This window comes from Amia ocellicauda, chromosome 5 (genome assembly GCF_036373705.1).
Source record: "Amia ocellicauda isolate fAmiCal2 chromosome 5, fAmiCal2.hap1, whole genome shotgun sequence".
Classification (NCBI taxonomy): Eukaryota; Metazoa; Chordata; class Actinopteri; order Amiiformes; family Amiidae; genus Amia; species Amia ocellicauda.
Window position 1 is genome coordinate 42,784,989 of NC_089854.1, and position 14,261 is coordinate 42,799,249.

General features: G+C 39.5%; 1 protein-coding gene and 1 long non-coding RNA gene across 3 annotated transcripts; one reads left to right on the top strand and one right to left on the bottom strand.

Moving 5' to 3' along the window:
- Positions 1-1,942: 1,942 nt before the first annotated feature.
- LOC136750323 (uncharacterized) lies at positions 1,943-6,353 on the top strand. Its single transcript, XR_010816856.1, has 2 exons — positions 1,943-2,248; positions 5,112-6,353. It is a non-coding gene; the product is annotated as an uncharacterized LOC136750323 (long non-coding RNA).
- A 117-nt stretch (positions 6,354-6,470) lies between these two features.
- On the bottom strand, positions 6,471-10,191 carry LOC136750322 (cell cycle regulator of non-homologous end joining). 2 transcript variants are annotated; one of them, XM_066705299.1, is made up of 4 exons: positions 10,092-10,191; positions 9,599-9,768; positions 8,968-9,031; positions 6,471-7,464 (listed from the first exon to the last, which is right to left on the bottom strand). In XM_066705299.1, exons 2-4 carry the CDS (start codon positions 9,718-9,720, stop codon positions 7,105-7,107), a joined length of 546 nt encoding a protein of 181 aa, XP_066561396.1. In that variant the 5' UTR covers positions 9,721-9,768; positions 10,092-10,191; the 3' UTR covers positions 6,471-7,104. The 2 variants fall into 2 exon arrangements, with proteins under 2 accessions (XP_066561396.1, XP_066561395.1); XM_066705298.1 differs by having other exon boundaries at positions 9,599-10,191.
- Between the last annotated feature and the right edge of the window lie 4,070 nt (positions 10,192-14,261).

A 14,261-nucleotide genomic window follows, 5' to 3' on the forward strand; every position in this document is an offset into this window, starting at 1 on the left:
GTCTCCCTCGGTCTGGGGCTCCATGCAAGATCTCACCTCGTGGAGTTTCAATGATCATGAGAACGGTGAGGAATCAGCCCAGAACTACACGAGAGGATCTTGTTAATGATCTCAAGGCAGCTGGGACCATAGTCACCAAGAAAACAATTGGTAACACTACGCCGTGAAGGACTGAAATCCTGCAGCGCCCGCAAGGTCCCCCTGCTCAAGAAAGCACATGTACAGGCCCGTCTGAAGTTTGCCAATGAACATCTGAATGATTCAGAGGAGAACTGGGTGAAAGTGTTGTGGTCAGATGAGACCAAAATCAAGCTCTTTGGCATCAACTCAACTCGCCGTGTTTGGAGGAGGAGGAATGACCCCAAGAACACCATCCCCACTGTCAAACATGGAGGTGGAAACATTATGCTTTGGGGGTGTTTTTCTGCTAAGGGGACAGGACAACTGCACCACATCAAAGGGACGATGGACGGGGCCATGTACCGTCAAATCTTGGGTGAGAACCTCATTCCCTCAGCCAGGGCACTGAAAATGGGTCGTGGATGGGTATTCCAGCATGACAATGACCCAAAACACACAGCCAAGGCAACAAAGGAGTGACTCAAGAAGAAGCACATTAAGGTCCTGGAGTGGACTAGCCAGTCTCCAGACCTTAATCCCATAGAAAATCTGTGGAGGGAGCTGAAGGTTCGAGTTGCCAAACGTCAGCCTTGAAACCTTAATGACTTGGAGAGGATCTGCAAAGAGGAGTGGGACAAAATCCCTCCTGAGATGTGTGCAAACCTGGTGGCCAACTACAAGAAACGTCTGACCTCTGTGATTGCCAACAAGGGTTTTGCCACCAAGTACTAAGTCGAAGGGGTCAAATACTTATTTCAGTCATTAACATGCAAATCAATTTATAACTTTTTTTAAATGCGTTTTTCTGGATTTTTTTGTTGTTATTCTGTCTCTCACTGTTAAAATACACCTACCATTAAAATTATAGACTGATCATTTCTTTGTCAGTGGGCAAACGTACAAAATCAGCAGGGGATCAAATACTTTTTCCCCCCACTGTATGTGCAGTGCAGTAGGTTAAGAGGCCTGTCATCATGTCTAGGAATATGAGAAAGAGTTTGCTTTCTTTCTGTACTTGTGTGATCGTTAATTTACAGTAATAAATAATGTGTAATATCTATAATTAGATTTAGCACTATATACAACCCAGTTGCAAATAACTATTTACCCCCGCCAGCAGGTACATGAATTCTTTAGTGGTGTGCTCCCCCTACTTCTGTATCCAGTCATTTGCACATTTCACTCCCAGTTCTGAACTCTCCTAACTAGTCTTAAAGTAAAAGTAGTGTAAAAAGCAGATGTAAAATATTTTTCAGTCATTTTCAGTCATTGGGGGGCTGAGAAATCATACAAATCTGGCATGCACAGGAATCTTAGCCAACTGACATACATTGTAATAATAAAAAAGCTCATCAGTCAAGGGCATCAGTCTAGTAATAATGGATGGTTTCTGACTGCCTATATTTGAAACAACCTAAATAAGCATTGTGATACAGATAATAAACAAATAAATACAGAACTTACAGGGGAAGTTATATTTCACTAATCAAATAGTACAAAATGTTTCTATATTAATTGCCACAACACAATTTCTCAATTCAGGCAATTGTGTTTTGTGGCAATTTAATGCTGACAAAAAAAAGATAAAGTGAGACCCCAACAAATGGTCTCAATTAATGTAATAGTAGTAGTAACAATAAATACATATCTATATTATTATCATTATTATTGGTTTGCAGTTATGTTAATAATATACATATTTAGTTGTATTATTGTTCTCCATGCTTAGGTTAGAGTGACATCTTGTGGGTCTTGGGCAAGAAATGCAACAGCTTCCACTACAAAAAAAATACTACAAGCAAGATGGTGTTTTTAGTTTTTGTTTTTGGATGCCACAACATAAAATAGGTAAACATTCCCAAAGTTTCTATATAAACACAGATTGATGTACATTTTGACTAATTACATTGGAATAAAACAATAAACATAATCAATTAAACTGAAAGTAAAACTGACTATGCACAAAACACAGATCAAAGTCTCTTTATTACCCCGTGGCCAGGTCATGAGAAAAGAGCGAGCAGATGATAACAGCAGCAGTTTCTAAACATGCGATTCCATGTACAGGAACATGCACCTATACCTAGTGTCCACTGGTATCCGAATATCTGAGTGACGAACATTATTGGTGAGTATAACTGATATCTGACTTGATCACAACATTGAATTTTAATGTATTGTTTTTAAAAGGATTAAAATTGATTTTAAATGTCTTAATGGTCCAAAATTTAATTGGATTCAAACTCTCAAACTATCATTATTCTTAAAATAATTTATACAATTTTGAGAGTGTTCAATATTTAAATTGTTGCTCCGCATAGAAATCAAGCTTATGATGGAGGTGTAGGAACAGTCTTTAGATAAATTAATAATAGTGACTCCCTTGGCAAGATAAAATCTAGCATGATTTGGTCTCATGATAACATCATATATACATGTGCAGTTGAACATATATGTGTTATTTTTAGGTTTATTTAAGACTATGAAACCATTTAAACAATTTAAATGTTTCACACCTTACATTTAAATCTTACATGGAAAAGGTATTTGTTTCGCCAAAGTATCTTTTTATTAATTGGTGGTTATTTAAATCACTGTCAGACACCTCCAGGATTTAAAACTTTATCCTAGTCAATAAAGTTATTTGATTAATCAGCTGAAGACTAACAGAACACACACAAAAAAAGTGATTGCTGAGGACTGGAACCAGGAACCAATGCCTTCCATTATTGTTTCAGATTAAAAGAACCCGTACTAGTATGCTGTGACTAGGGCTAGGCCTGATTTTGAGTTTCCTTATCCATCATACAGCACTCAGCAGGGCACTTTTCACATCTACACAAGGCAGATACTTAACTATGCTAATTTTCCTCTTTGATGACCAAATGCTTGGTAAATAAAGACGAAGATGTCTTATCCCTTACAAAGATCCCCATGAATCTGTGAACTTTGCCTCTGTGCTGTAGTTACTCATTAGAACATTGTTGGTCATATTGGTCATAAGGATATTACTCTGCAGTCTGGCAAGAATAATAGCTGTGTTTCAAAAGCCTTGTAAGTCCCTTTAAAGGAACAGTATTCTTATTTCTCATTTTACTTTTGTAACTAGATTAATGACTTATCTTCTTTAAGTCAGTCTAACTTAGTATAAAAAAATACTAAGATGGTTCTGGAAGACCTGCATGTTTTCTTTGTGTCTGTGAGCGAAGTCACTGATTTACTGTGCTACTGTGCCATGGTTCAATCTTGATACCCAGAAGAACAGGGTTTGATAAGATCCAGTTTTTACCAGCAATTCTGGGCTAGCACATCACAGGAGCCCCTATAATATAAAACATTACACATCTTAAATTGAATTGATAGTAATTCAACAGCCATGATTTTACAGAAATGATTGCTTGTTAGAGAGGAAATCACATCGGTGGAAATGTGATGGGGAAAACAGTTGCTTGATTTAAACTGGGCTTTTTCAATGTAAACAAGCTAAATAAAACCCACACAGAATTATGCAAAAACAATAGCAGATCTAAACAATTCAACATACTGCAGATTGTGGCAAAACTTTGGTATTTAGGAATGTCTAATTTCCCCTTTAAGGATTCTACAAAATGCCAGTATTTTAGCTTTTCCCCCTTTAGCTGGTTGTAAGGCCAGTTGGTATTTCCTAAAAAGGACCCAGTTTGTGAAAGAAAAACATGTCAATCCTCTTCACCTAGTTTTCCGTTTTTTGTCAGGTCATATTTTACAGCTGCTTCCTCACCATCATCTTTCTTATAATATTTGTATGTCTTCAACGCTTAAGCCAGTGGAGCCGAGGCATAACTTTCTTCATGGTACCAGTGCAGGGTTAAATGAAGTGGCCGTGTATGGGTCCAATGGGTCCAATGGGTCCACAGGGGTTCACGGACACTTTTGCATTAAAGAAGTGCAGCGACCGAAATGTCCGGTGCCGCCTGGCGGAACAAATGTCTCCTGCAGCGCAACGCCGGACACATGAGCGTCAGCGCGGCGTGTTCACGTTACCGGAAGAAGGCGCAGAAAAACAAGCGAGAACAAGATCATGTTTGACATGAGGTCTTAACTAGAACAATTTCACATACATTGGGGATATTGATGTTTGGTCATGTACGATTGATTTAATCGCGAGTTAGAATCGTGAGAGACAGTGATATTATTAGTGATATTGAGATCGTCGCGACATAAACCCGAGCGCACAGCTCTGCTGTTTTATCCATTAAGCACAAATACAAGCCTGACCGCTAAATGTGTTCATTTTCTGATGGAATTATTCACATATTAAAGTGTGGCAATAAATTCAATATAATAATAATAATACCAGAGTTTTGTGAGGCAAGTAAATGGTGCTCTAATTATGTTATGCTGTTTATATAGCAGAATATATGCTAGTGTGTGTGTGTCGCGCATGGATTCACACATTCTGACACGCAAAGTGACGCCCTCACGTGAAAGTGCGGCTTCGTCTTTTATCCACGTTTTTCTCTAAAACAAGAGCCGGCGCGGAGATTCAGGACTAATTGCACCGCGTGGTCCTGGGCCCCCAATGCGCGGCCCGCCCCCCGACCCGGAGAAACCCCCCGCCGCACTTGCTCTGCGCTCTGGCCGCCGACTTTTAGCCAAGACGGAAATCGGCCCGAGGCCGGACTTCATTGCGCGCCGCTGCGCAGTCGATACACGTTTTGAAGCTCAACTTCCTGCGGCCAAATCTGATGATCAAAAGCTTCCGCGATCGTATTGTTGCTTAAAATAACAAGTCAAGAGATAATAACGTGAATCAAGGGAGGGATTTGATTACACTGTTTCAGAGAGCTGGTCGGGCAGGCCGGTGATGCATTTTGGTAGCCCGACTGGAAACCACTATAGCCCCGGGACGTCGGGCTAGCGATTTTGCGAGCCCTGTGTTTTAAACACAAACCAATCAGTGAATACAGATACGGTCTTCACGGTCATTTCTCTTTCCATTTGTGAAACAGGGAGAGACCACAGAGCAGTGCTCAGGCACTCCATTTCCCTGAGGATTCACTCCTGACCGGAATCATGGGAAAACGGTGCTTGCAGACCATAAGAGGCTTGCTGGTGATCTACAGTTTTGCGGTCTCTGCCCAACTTATGCTCGCCCTGTTTCTTCCACTGCCACACTTCATACAAACAGAGACCACCACAGTTGGCCTGTCCATGATCTCTGGTGAAACAAACGAGGACATCAACATATCCCTGCATAATTGTGCAATCTTTTGCTATTACTTCGCCGTAGTGCCATCCCTCTTCGCAAGCTTGTCCTTTGTGTTTGGCGTTTATACGTCGGACCACAACACCTGGAATCTCGGGATTGCTCTGATGGGATTCGCGAGTGTGCTGATGTTTACTGGCATCTTAGTCTTTGCTGGTGCCGCCTGGCATCGTATTCGCTCTGCAGGGCTGGGTGTGCCCTTCCTTCTCTGCATTGCCGTTGGAGTTCAGATGGGGATGCAGGCGACTGCATCCTGGATAGTGAGAATAAAGCCTTCTGTGAAATTGGCAAGTTCTTCAAGAAGTGACATAGTTTGACTGTTTTGTGAATCATCCCCTGGAAACAAGCAATATTTATCACTTATCTAGGATCTGTAGAGAAAATCTTTCTTTAGGACAAACTTAGAAGCAATAGTGAGTGTGAAAAAAATATTTAAATAAAACATTTTTGTGACAGAGGGAAGATTTTAGGGCATATGCAATTATAGAGTTCAACATTGTATGCACTTTTTAAAAGGCTTAATGCTTTACAGTTTTCTACCTATTTCTCAGGAGCTCAATTTTACATGAATAAAAGATGGTGAGAATGATGTTCGGGGTGCACCATTTAATTAACTTTGTTTCAAATATATATAACCTACTGCTGTAATCTGAATTAACATTGACACTATTTTTTGTATTTGTTGCCATCAGTTTTAGAGCTTTGAATACAGGAATCTTTGAACTGTTACAGTCCAATAAAAGTCAGACATACAGAAAAGAAAAATGAAATATCGGGGGGGGGGGGGGTTACAACATCTTAAAAAAAGCTTCTGTTCATGTATAAAGAAGAACAAAATGTTTTACATTTGCAGTTGTTTTGATGTTGCACATATTTATAATAAAAGTGAAGCAATTGTTAAATAGGAAATCACATGCGTACCTTTGTACAGGGTGTAGCTTGGCTTCCTGCCATGCCAATAATAAACATTTCTTTTTATATCATACTTACATGTGAGTTTAATTCCTTTTCATCTTGACAATTAAATTACCAAGTTTTTCAAGTCTGTTCTGAAAACTATATTTTGCTATTAGCTACATGAAGGTGAATAAACAACTGCCACTTCACTTTTTGCTTGTTTATTGAAAGGTCAATTCCAACAGTCAGGAAAAACAAGCTGTTCTGTTCAAAGCAAAGCTGACTATCTGCTATGAAAGAGATTTCAATGTCAGCCTGGAGAAATGAAGCTGTACTGCCCACTAACATTGATGTGCATGAACAGGATACTTCTCCATTTTGGTGATAAATAAATAAATAACACGAGCATAAAACATTTTTATTTTTTACAATGAATACAGAACTACCTACTTGGGCAGGTTAGGGGACACTGCTGTTGTACCCTTGGGCAAGGTACTTTACCTGGATTTATCCAGGAAAAACCCAGCTGTATAAATGGGTAATTGTATGTAAAAAATAAGGTGATCTGTTGAAAACATTGTAAGTCACCCTGGATAGGAGAATCTGTTAAGAAATATCATCATCATCATATTACAATGAGCTGCAAGGACACACAACCACAAAATAAACAGCAGACGGTCAGGAGAACACATGGTTCTAGAGAAGCCCATATAAATCAATAATCACTAGTAATTTAGATCACTCCTACCCAAGACTCTTCTCAAGGGCTCCTTTCAGAAGCATCCAGGAGATTGATGCCCAGCTACACTGTGATCTAGGAGCACTGCCAACTATCAAGATCACGTGAAGAAGATTTCTCGTATGAGCTTGAATGGATCGTCTTCAGTGCCTTCCTGTCTGATTTGGTCTGCAGTTGTAGGTTCACCGTTCCTATGGTGTGTCTTTGCCCCTCTGATACACTTTGAAGGCTGTTTGGCACTCTGGCTGTAATGCCCCAGTTTCTGTGTCTTTGTTACCTGGATATCTGGGCTCTCATCATTGTCACTCAATCGGCTTCCCGAGATGTCAATAAAAGGTACAGTTGCTTCTTCCGCCAGCCCATCCAGTTCCGATTCCGAGACCCATTTTCTCTTTTCTTTGACAAAACCTTCATTTTTGTCTACAACTGATGCCTGCTTCTTGCTTGCGCTGCCTCTTTCCTAAAAAAATAAAAAATAAAAGTGAAAAAAAAGGAAATGAGATGGGACTTCTTTGTGTTCAGTGATTTAGAAATATTATGAGACACAGGTTGAAATCAGAATGCGAAGGATTCACAAATGGGTATGAGCAAGTTCTATTTGGATTAAGACCCCTGTAATTAGGTGCACTATTAAATGGAGATGCAAACTATGGGAACAGATTACAAAGGATAGATCGAATATCAAAGCAAACTTGGGTCCAGAATTATATAAAAAAAAGTCTTCCCTGTGGTCTCCAATTTCCAACTTAGAAGCATAGAAGGTGAATGGAGGCAGAAGAACGAGTCAGTGTGTGAGTGTGTTCAGTCCCTGGGATCAAATGAAAACATTTAATTTGTATACTGACCATTACTTAAGTTGTTGGATATAACAAAGTTCAAAACAGTCATAAAAAGCCCCTCAATTGCCACTGTCAGTGGGCATTGGACCAGATTAAATTAAAAAAAAATGTATTTTGAAAATATACAATTACACAATTCTTTTTTCTTCTGAAAGAGCAGTATCCCCCATTTGCCAGCATGTTTGTGGACCACTTATTCTGCTTTATCGTTTCTTTATCCGCGATCTTTACAGCAAAGTGTTGTGCAATATAATGGAAATGTAAAACAAAAACAAATGTTTCAATAAACATCTGCTGTTTGGATGTTTTTGCTAAATGCACAGAAGACCCCCAAAAAGCTTTGTAAGCTGTGCAACTGAAAATTGGTATATAACGGAGGAACAAATTTTCCAAGATAATTTAACCAGCCTAAGTTTAAATTATGATGCATAGAACTGAAAGCTGGAGATGATCCTGTGTTTAGTGCGCAACTCCATACTAACTCTGCAAGTTTATTGTAATTGACCCATTATTATTATAATTAATATTATACCGAAAAATATATAATGTTGACAAACTCTGAACTGTAGTAGGGAGTCTATTTATTATAGTTAGCCCAAATGACAATGTTACTGTGTTCCGGTGTCTTTTGTATTTACTACTTTCAGCATAGTTGTGTCTTTTTTTAGTTTTACTGAACACCAGGATATATTCAAAGTGTTTACATCAATTCGCTATTTCTGGCACTTTTTTCTGTATTGAATAAAATACACATTGAAATTAACTTGCATATGTCACCAGGCATACAGTTTATTATGAGTACGGTGCTTAAACTAGAAGGTTAAAATGTTTCATGCAAGTTAAATCAATATAAAACGTGTGCTTGTAAAAAATAATAGAAACATGATTACTGTTCGAGGTAAGTTATGTTAAACTACAAGGGGGTGGTTAATTCTGTTTATATGGATTACCTTAAAAAAAAAAAAAAGGATTTTCATTTAAATCTACACACTAGTAGCTAATGTTACATCCTCGAAAAATTATGAATATTAGTTTTTTAACCACTGACTTCTCCATCTGAGCACTGAACAAAGAAAAGAAGCAAACACTTAAAAATACTTTATCCACAATTCCACACATCTCACCTCTGCAAGGAAAGCAAATGCTGTGTTCACCAGCTCTGCCTCATTCATACAGTACACTGTGACTCTGGGGTTGGGGATACAAATAAAAGACAAAATCATCAGACAGCTTTACAGTAAAAACAAGAAATAATGATTTACAATTGTATCAAAGATTCTGAAAAGGCTTCTTAAACCATCAAATCTGAAAACAACTTTTAGTTTTGATTTCCACATTGCCACACACATACCAAAGCAGAAACAACTGCTATATTTAGTTGTGAGTTAATCTGAGTATTTGAATAATGTTTAGATTCTGAAGAACAGGTGTTTCCCAATACAATCCAGCAATCTTTTCACACACAGCAAAAGCAGATTTTACTGATGAGAAGATTGATTTGAAAACAAAATACAATCAAACAAGAACATTTGCCAAGAATTCAGTGGTGAACAGCACTGGACTGACGTCATGGCGTAATGACCTAATACACAGGTTGCGATCTTGGAGCGCAGATTTCCGCAGTTCTGCACAGATCTGCGCAATCCCACCCATCCCATTGTTGGAAATCTGCGCAACACGAATGAGTCCACAGGCATAACAAGAAAGTTGAATAGACAGATCCAGAAAGAGACTGCATGCAAACGCGCACCTCACCTCTGTGCTCTTTTCCTATCCACTGTATTCCCCTCCGGAGGACACTGGACTGGTGCGCCGGTGTTCCTCTCCTCCCCGTGTTTGACCATCCAGGCCGGGAGGACTCGCTGGCGGTCCTGCATCTCTCCCAGCAGACACCCGGACCACAGCAGCAGCAAACCTCAAAACAACTATATGACCATTGCAAAAGTTGCAGGCGACAAAACAGCCCTAATGTGAGTGTGTCAAGACGATGTAAACAACCGTAAGATACGGTGCAAGTGATTTTAAATTAATTGTGTAGTTTAATGCATTTAATAGACGATAATTTCATTAGAATTGCTTGCTGTTGAACCGAGACAGTTCAAGATAATTGAAAAACAATTCATTTCGCGCACACTGCTTTATTATCTCACTACATAAGTAAGAATTCTTCACCGAAACGGCTATTTCGTAATGTTGACTGCTTCTTAATAACCAGCCTTTAACACTATCATCTCCGTGGACTAGTTACCTGAAAAAGCGTTTAGTATGCTGTTCTGTATGCAGACAACACGCACTCAGCCATGACGGCTGTACAACAGCGAGCCGCCGCACTCCTTCAGAAGCTCCTCTTCCGCGGTCATAAAACAACGAGCTGCCACAAAGAGGTCCCGGGTGCCGTAAGAGCCCGAGTTTATGGAAGGTCGCCCTCTGCTGGCACCACGTATAAAATACATTTTAACGACATCTGTCTCTGTATATAATAATAATAATAATAATAATAATAATAATAATAATAATAATTAGGAGGTGATATTAACGAACAATGTACGAACAACGAGTAATTTATTAATTGCCGAAAAGTTTTTTGGCTGAACTTTCTAATCATATATTTAAATCATGATTATATAATCATTTTATATTATCTATGTATTATAATTTCCTTGATACATAATTTAACAATATCTACAACTGTCTAGCTAGTATTACATTACATTTACAGCTCTGGGAAAAAATAAGAGACCAGTGCAAAATTATCAGTTTCTCTGGTTTTACTATTTATAGGCATGTGTTTGGGTAAAATGAACGTTTGTTTTATTCTATAAACTACTGACAACATTTCTCCCAAATACCAAATAAAAATATAGTCATTTAGAGCATTTATTTGCAGAAAATGACAACTGGCTTTGTTTGATGGCTTGTGACCATCCATCTTCCTCTTGATCACATTCCAGAGGTTTTCAATGGGGTTCAGGTCTGGAGATGACAGGGTCATGATCTGGTGGTCCTCCATCCACACCTTGATTGACCTGGCTGTGTGGCATAGAGCATTGTCCTGCTGGAAAAAAATAATCCTCTCAGAGTTGGGGAACATTGTCAGAGCAGAAGGAAGCAAGCTTTCTTCCAGGACAACCTTGTACGTGGCTTAATTCATGCATCCTTCACAAAGACAAATCTGCCAGATTCCAGGCTTGCTGAAGCACCCCCAGATCATCACCAATCCTCCACCAAATATCACAGTGGATGCAAGACACTGTGGCTTGTAGGCCTCTCCAGGTCTCCGTCTAACCATTAGACAACCAGGTAAACTCATCAGAGAAGATGACCGTACTCCAGTCCTCTACGGTCCAATCCTTATGGTCTTTTGCAAACCTCAGCCCAACTCTTCTTTGCTTCTCATTAATGAAGGGCTTTTTCCTAGCTTTGTATGACTTTGAACTGTCCTCACCATGCTCTTCACCCCAGCTGCCGTTTGCCATTCTTTTTGTAGGTCACTGGATGTCATCCTACAGTTGTTGAGTGACATTCGAATGAGCTGGCAGTCATACTAGTCAGTGGAGAGTCGTTTTCACCCTGCGCCGGTCTGTAGCTTTGTTGTACCCAATGTCTGCTGCTTGACCTTGTTCTTATGAAGTGCCGTCTTTGAAATTTTAAGATGGAAGCAACCCGACGCTCACTGTATCTCTCTGCCAGTAAAGCCAGAATTGAACCCTTCTTTTCCTCATTTAAAACTTTCCTTTTCAACTCTTTTGGCACGGTCAGTAGTGATTTTTTGATTCCAATTACTTTTGAGGTACTACTAGCACTGTTTTTGCCATCCAGCTGGTCCTATTGCAAGAGGATAGTGATGACCACAGCAGTGGTTTTTATATTTTTCCTCATTAAATAAGATTTGATTCAGGTGATCACTTAATCAGTATCTCATTCAGTAAAATGAGGTGTGCCTGTGTTGGAATTCAACAGAATGGAATGGCTACCATACATGTAGAGATGCTGATTTTAAAAAACATTGCAGTGGTCTCTTATTTTTTTCCAGAGCTGTATACGCACCTGCTGCTGCCATATTTTCCCAATTGACTTGTCTCCGCCTTTAACACAAAGAGTTCTGGGACTTCAGCGCTAAAACACTTCTGCATAAGTGTACTCTTTTGTACACTCTGCCGAAGGGAGCATTGAAGGGCACAAAAAGCTCCAATAGGCTCCCTTCACTCGTTCCCTAAGGTATTGGGACACCCCTTAAGATGGCCACCGTAGTACTTCCGCCCCGCAAGGGAAGGGAACGAGGGAGCAAGTGTGCAATTTGGGACGCAGCCCTGATTGGATCATACCTACGCCTCTGACATCATCGCTGTCTGGCTTCTTCACAGACACGCCCACGGTAAGACACACGCACTGCTGTCTGACAGGGGGCACCAATTATTATTATTATTATTATTATTATTATTATTATTTTTTTTTTTTTTTTTATTACTATTATTTTTTTTTAATTCTTGGCAGACGCTCTTATCCAGGGCGACTTACAACATAGGTGCAATACAAAGTGCAAGAATACAGTTTAAGTCCAAGGCATCAAACATTACAAATTCAAATTTACATTAAACAGAGCAATTCAAAATATAATACATTTTACAACTTCCAACTTACACAGGCAAGTACAGTAAGTGAGGTCATACATCCTGGAAAGTAAAAGCTAAGTGCTGTCAAGATGTAGGGTCACAATCAAGGGCTACGGGAAAGGGATCAAGGGGGAAAAAAAATCTATCAATAATACAAGTATTAGTAACGCAAGAAGCATGATAAAATGCTGTGAAGTGCTAACTAACAGGGAATAAAAGGACTAATATTACAAGTACTGTCTGAAAAGATGTGTCTTGAGTAAGTGCCGGAAGGAGGTCAAGGACTCTGCTGTTTTGACTTCGGTGGGAAGGTCGTTATACCATTTTGGGGACAGGGATGAGAAGGAGCGGCTCTGGAGTTAGTCTTCTGGCATCGGAAGAGCGCAGTGGTCTGGAGGGGATGTATGGAGAGACGAGTGACTGAAGGTATCTTGGTGCAGTGTGGTCAAGACAGTGGGGCAGAGAGAATACCAGACGAGCCGCAGAGTCCTGGATGAGCTGGAGCGGGCGGGTAGTAGTGGCAGGCAGGCCAGCCAGGAGGGAGTTGCAGTAATAGTATTTCGGGATCTAGTTAGTGTCCATTTTACTGCATCGAAAACTAATTTGTAGATATAAATATAAACTCAATACAATTGTGTACGAAAATGTATTTATGGCACAAAAATAAAAAATAAATAGCTAAGGCTAAATTGCATTTCCCTCTGTAATTTTTTCAAAACGAGAACCAAACCTATTATCTAGACTCAAAATGTAATCCGACTTTGTTTGGAGTTATTTTAAAGAACATAGCGGGTGTGATGTGAGGTTCAGGCCCGGCGCCTCCAACACGCAGCCCAACACGCCCCTGTACAGAGCTGCGGTCCCGAGCAGAGCCACAGCCTGAGCCCAGCTCTGCCCGCCAGGGACTATACTGTACTGGCATATACTAAGCCATAGGCTGCATACAGCCCACTTCATATATAACTTAATATTATTCCTATAAAATGCATTTAACTCAAGCAGGGTACTGAATCATGTCGAATTTCATAATAGACCAAAACAGTTACATCATACTTCCAAAGAAAAATTATGCAAAAATATATTTAATAATATACAAACCAAGAGTCAATTTCCTTCGAATTTTCTCAGATTTAATTAGAAATTAAACGTGAATGTAAACTAATATTTAGTATAAGATATGCTAATATCCAATAATATAATTCAGTAGGACATTCCCATGTTCAAGATGGTATTTAAAGTACTAGTCATTAATGAGTCGGCCCAGTTTTCTGGTGAAGTTTGATGATTCTCGCGATGTTTGAAGTGGCCTAACACAGTTGAGATCTCTATTACAGATTTATCACCTGGGGAAGCTTCGAGTTTACAGAGTGGAATAAATGTCAGAGAGACATTGTGGTTTGACACAAAACAACACTTTGGGGGTGGGAGAGAGAGTTGACTCATTCCACAGCGTTAAAAGCAGCAAAAGTTTTGTAAATGAGGTTAGCGATCAACGCAAAGGCCTCTATATTTTCACGGAGCTGTGCCACACTCTGTTAACACCACTTATTAAGGAAAGGCAAGTGCTGTATCATCATGACTAACACAAGACTCCCATTTGTTGCCAGAACTTCCTTAACTCATCCAACTTTGCCCCACTCCCATTCGTAGAAAACTCTAAAATGTTCTCCTTAGAAAGAGGCCAACCCTGAAAACTCCCACTCTTTAAAATGGGTGTATGACTGGAACAAATTGTAGAGTATTGATGAATCCCCCTTCAATTTAATGTGGTTGATTTATGGATAAATAGGTATTGAATTATAGAG

What these genes read in the sequence shown, in the direction of transcription:
- LOC136750322 (XM_066705299.1), bottom strand. Translation starts at nt 9,720, where the DNA reads ATGCAGGACCGCCAGCGAGTCCTCCCGGCCTGGATGGTCAAACACGGG. An exon ending in GATAGGAAAAGAGCACAGAG is followed by an intron (nt 9,032 to 9,598) that starts GTGAGGTGCGCG and finishes CCCCAACCCCAG; the next exon opens with AGTCACAGTGTACTGTATGA. An exon ending in CATTTGCTTTCCTTGCAGAG is followed by an intron (nt 7,465 to 8,967) that starts GTGAGATGTGTG and finishes TTATTTTTTTAG; the next exon opens with GAAAGAGGCAGCGCAAGCAA.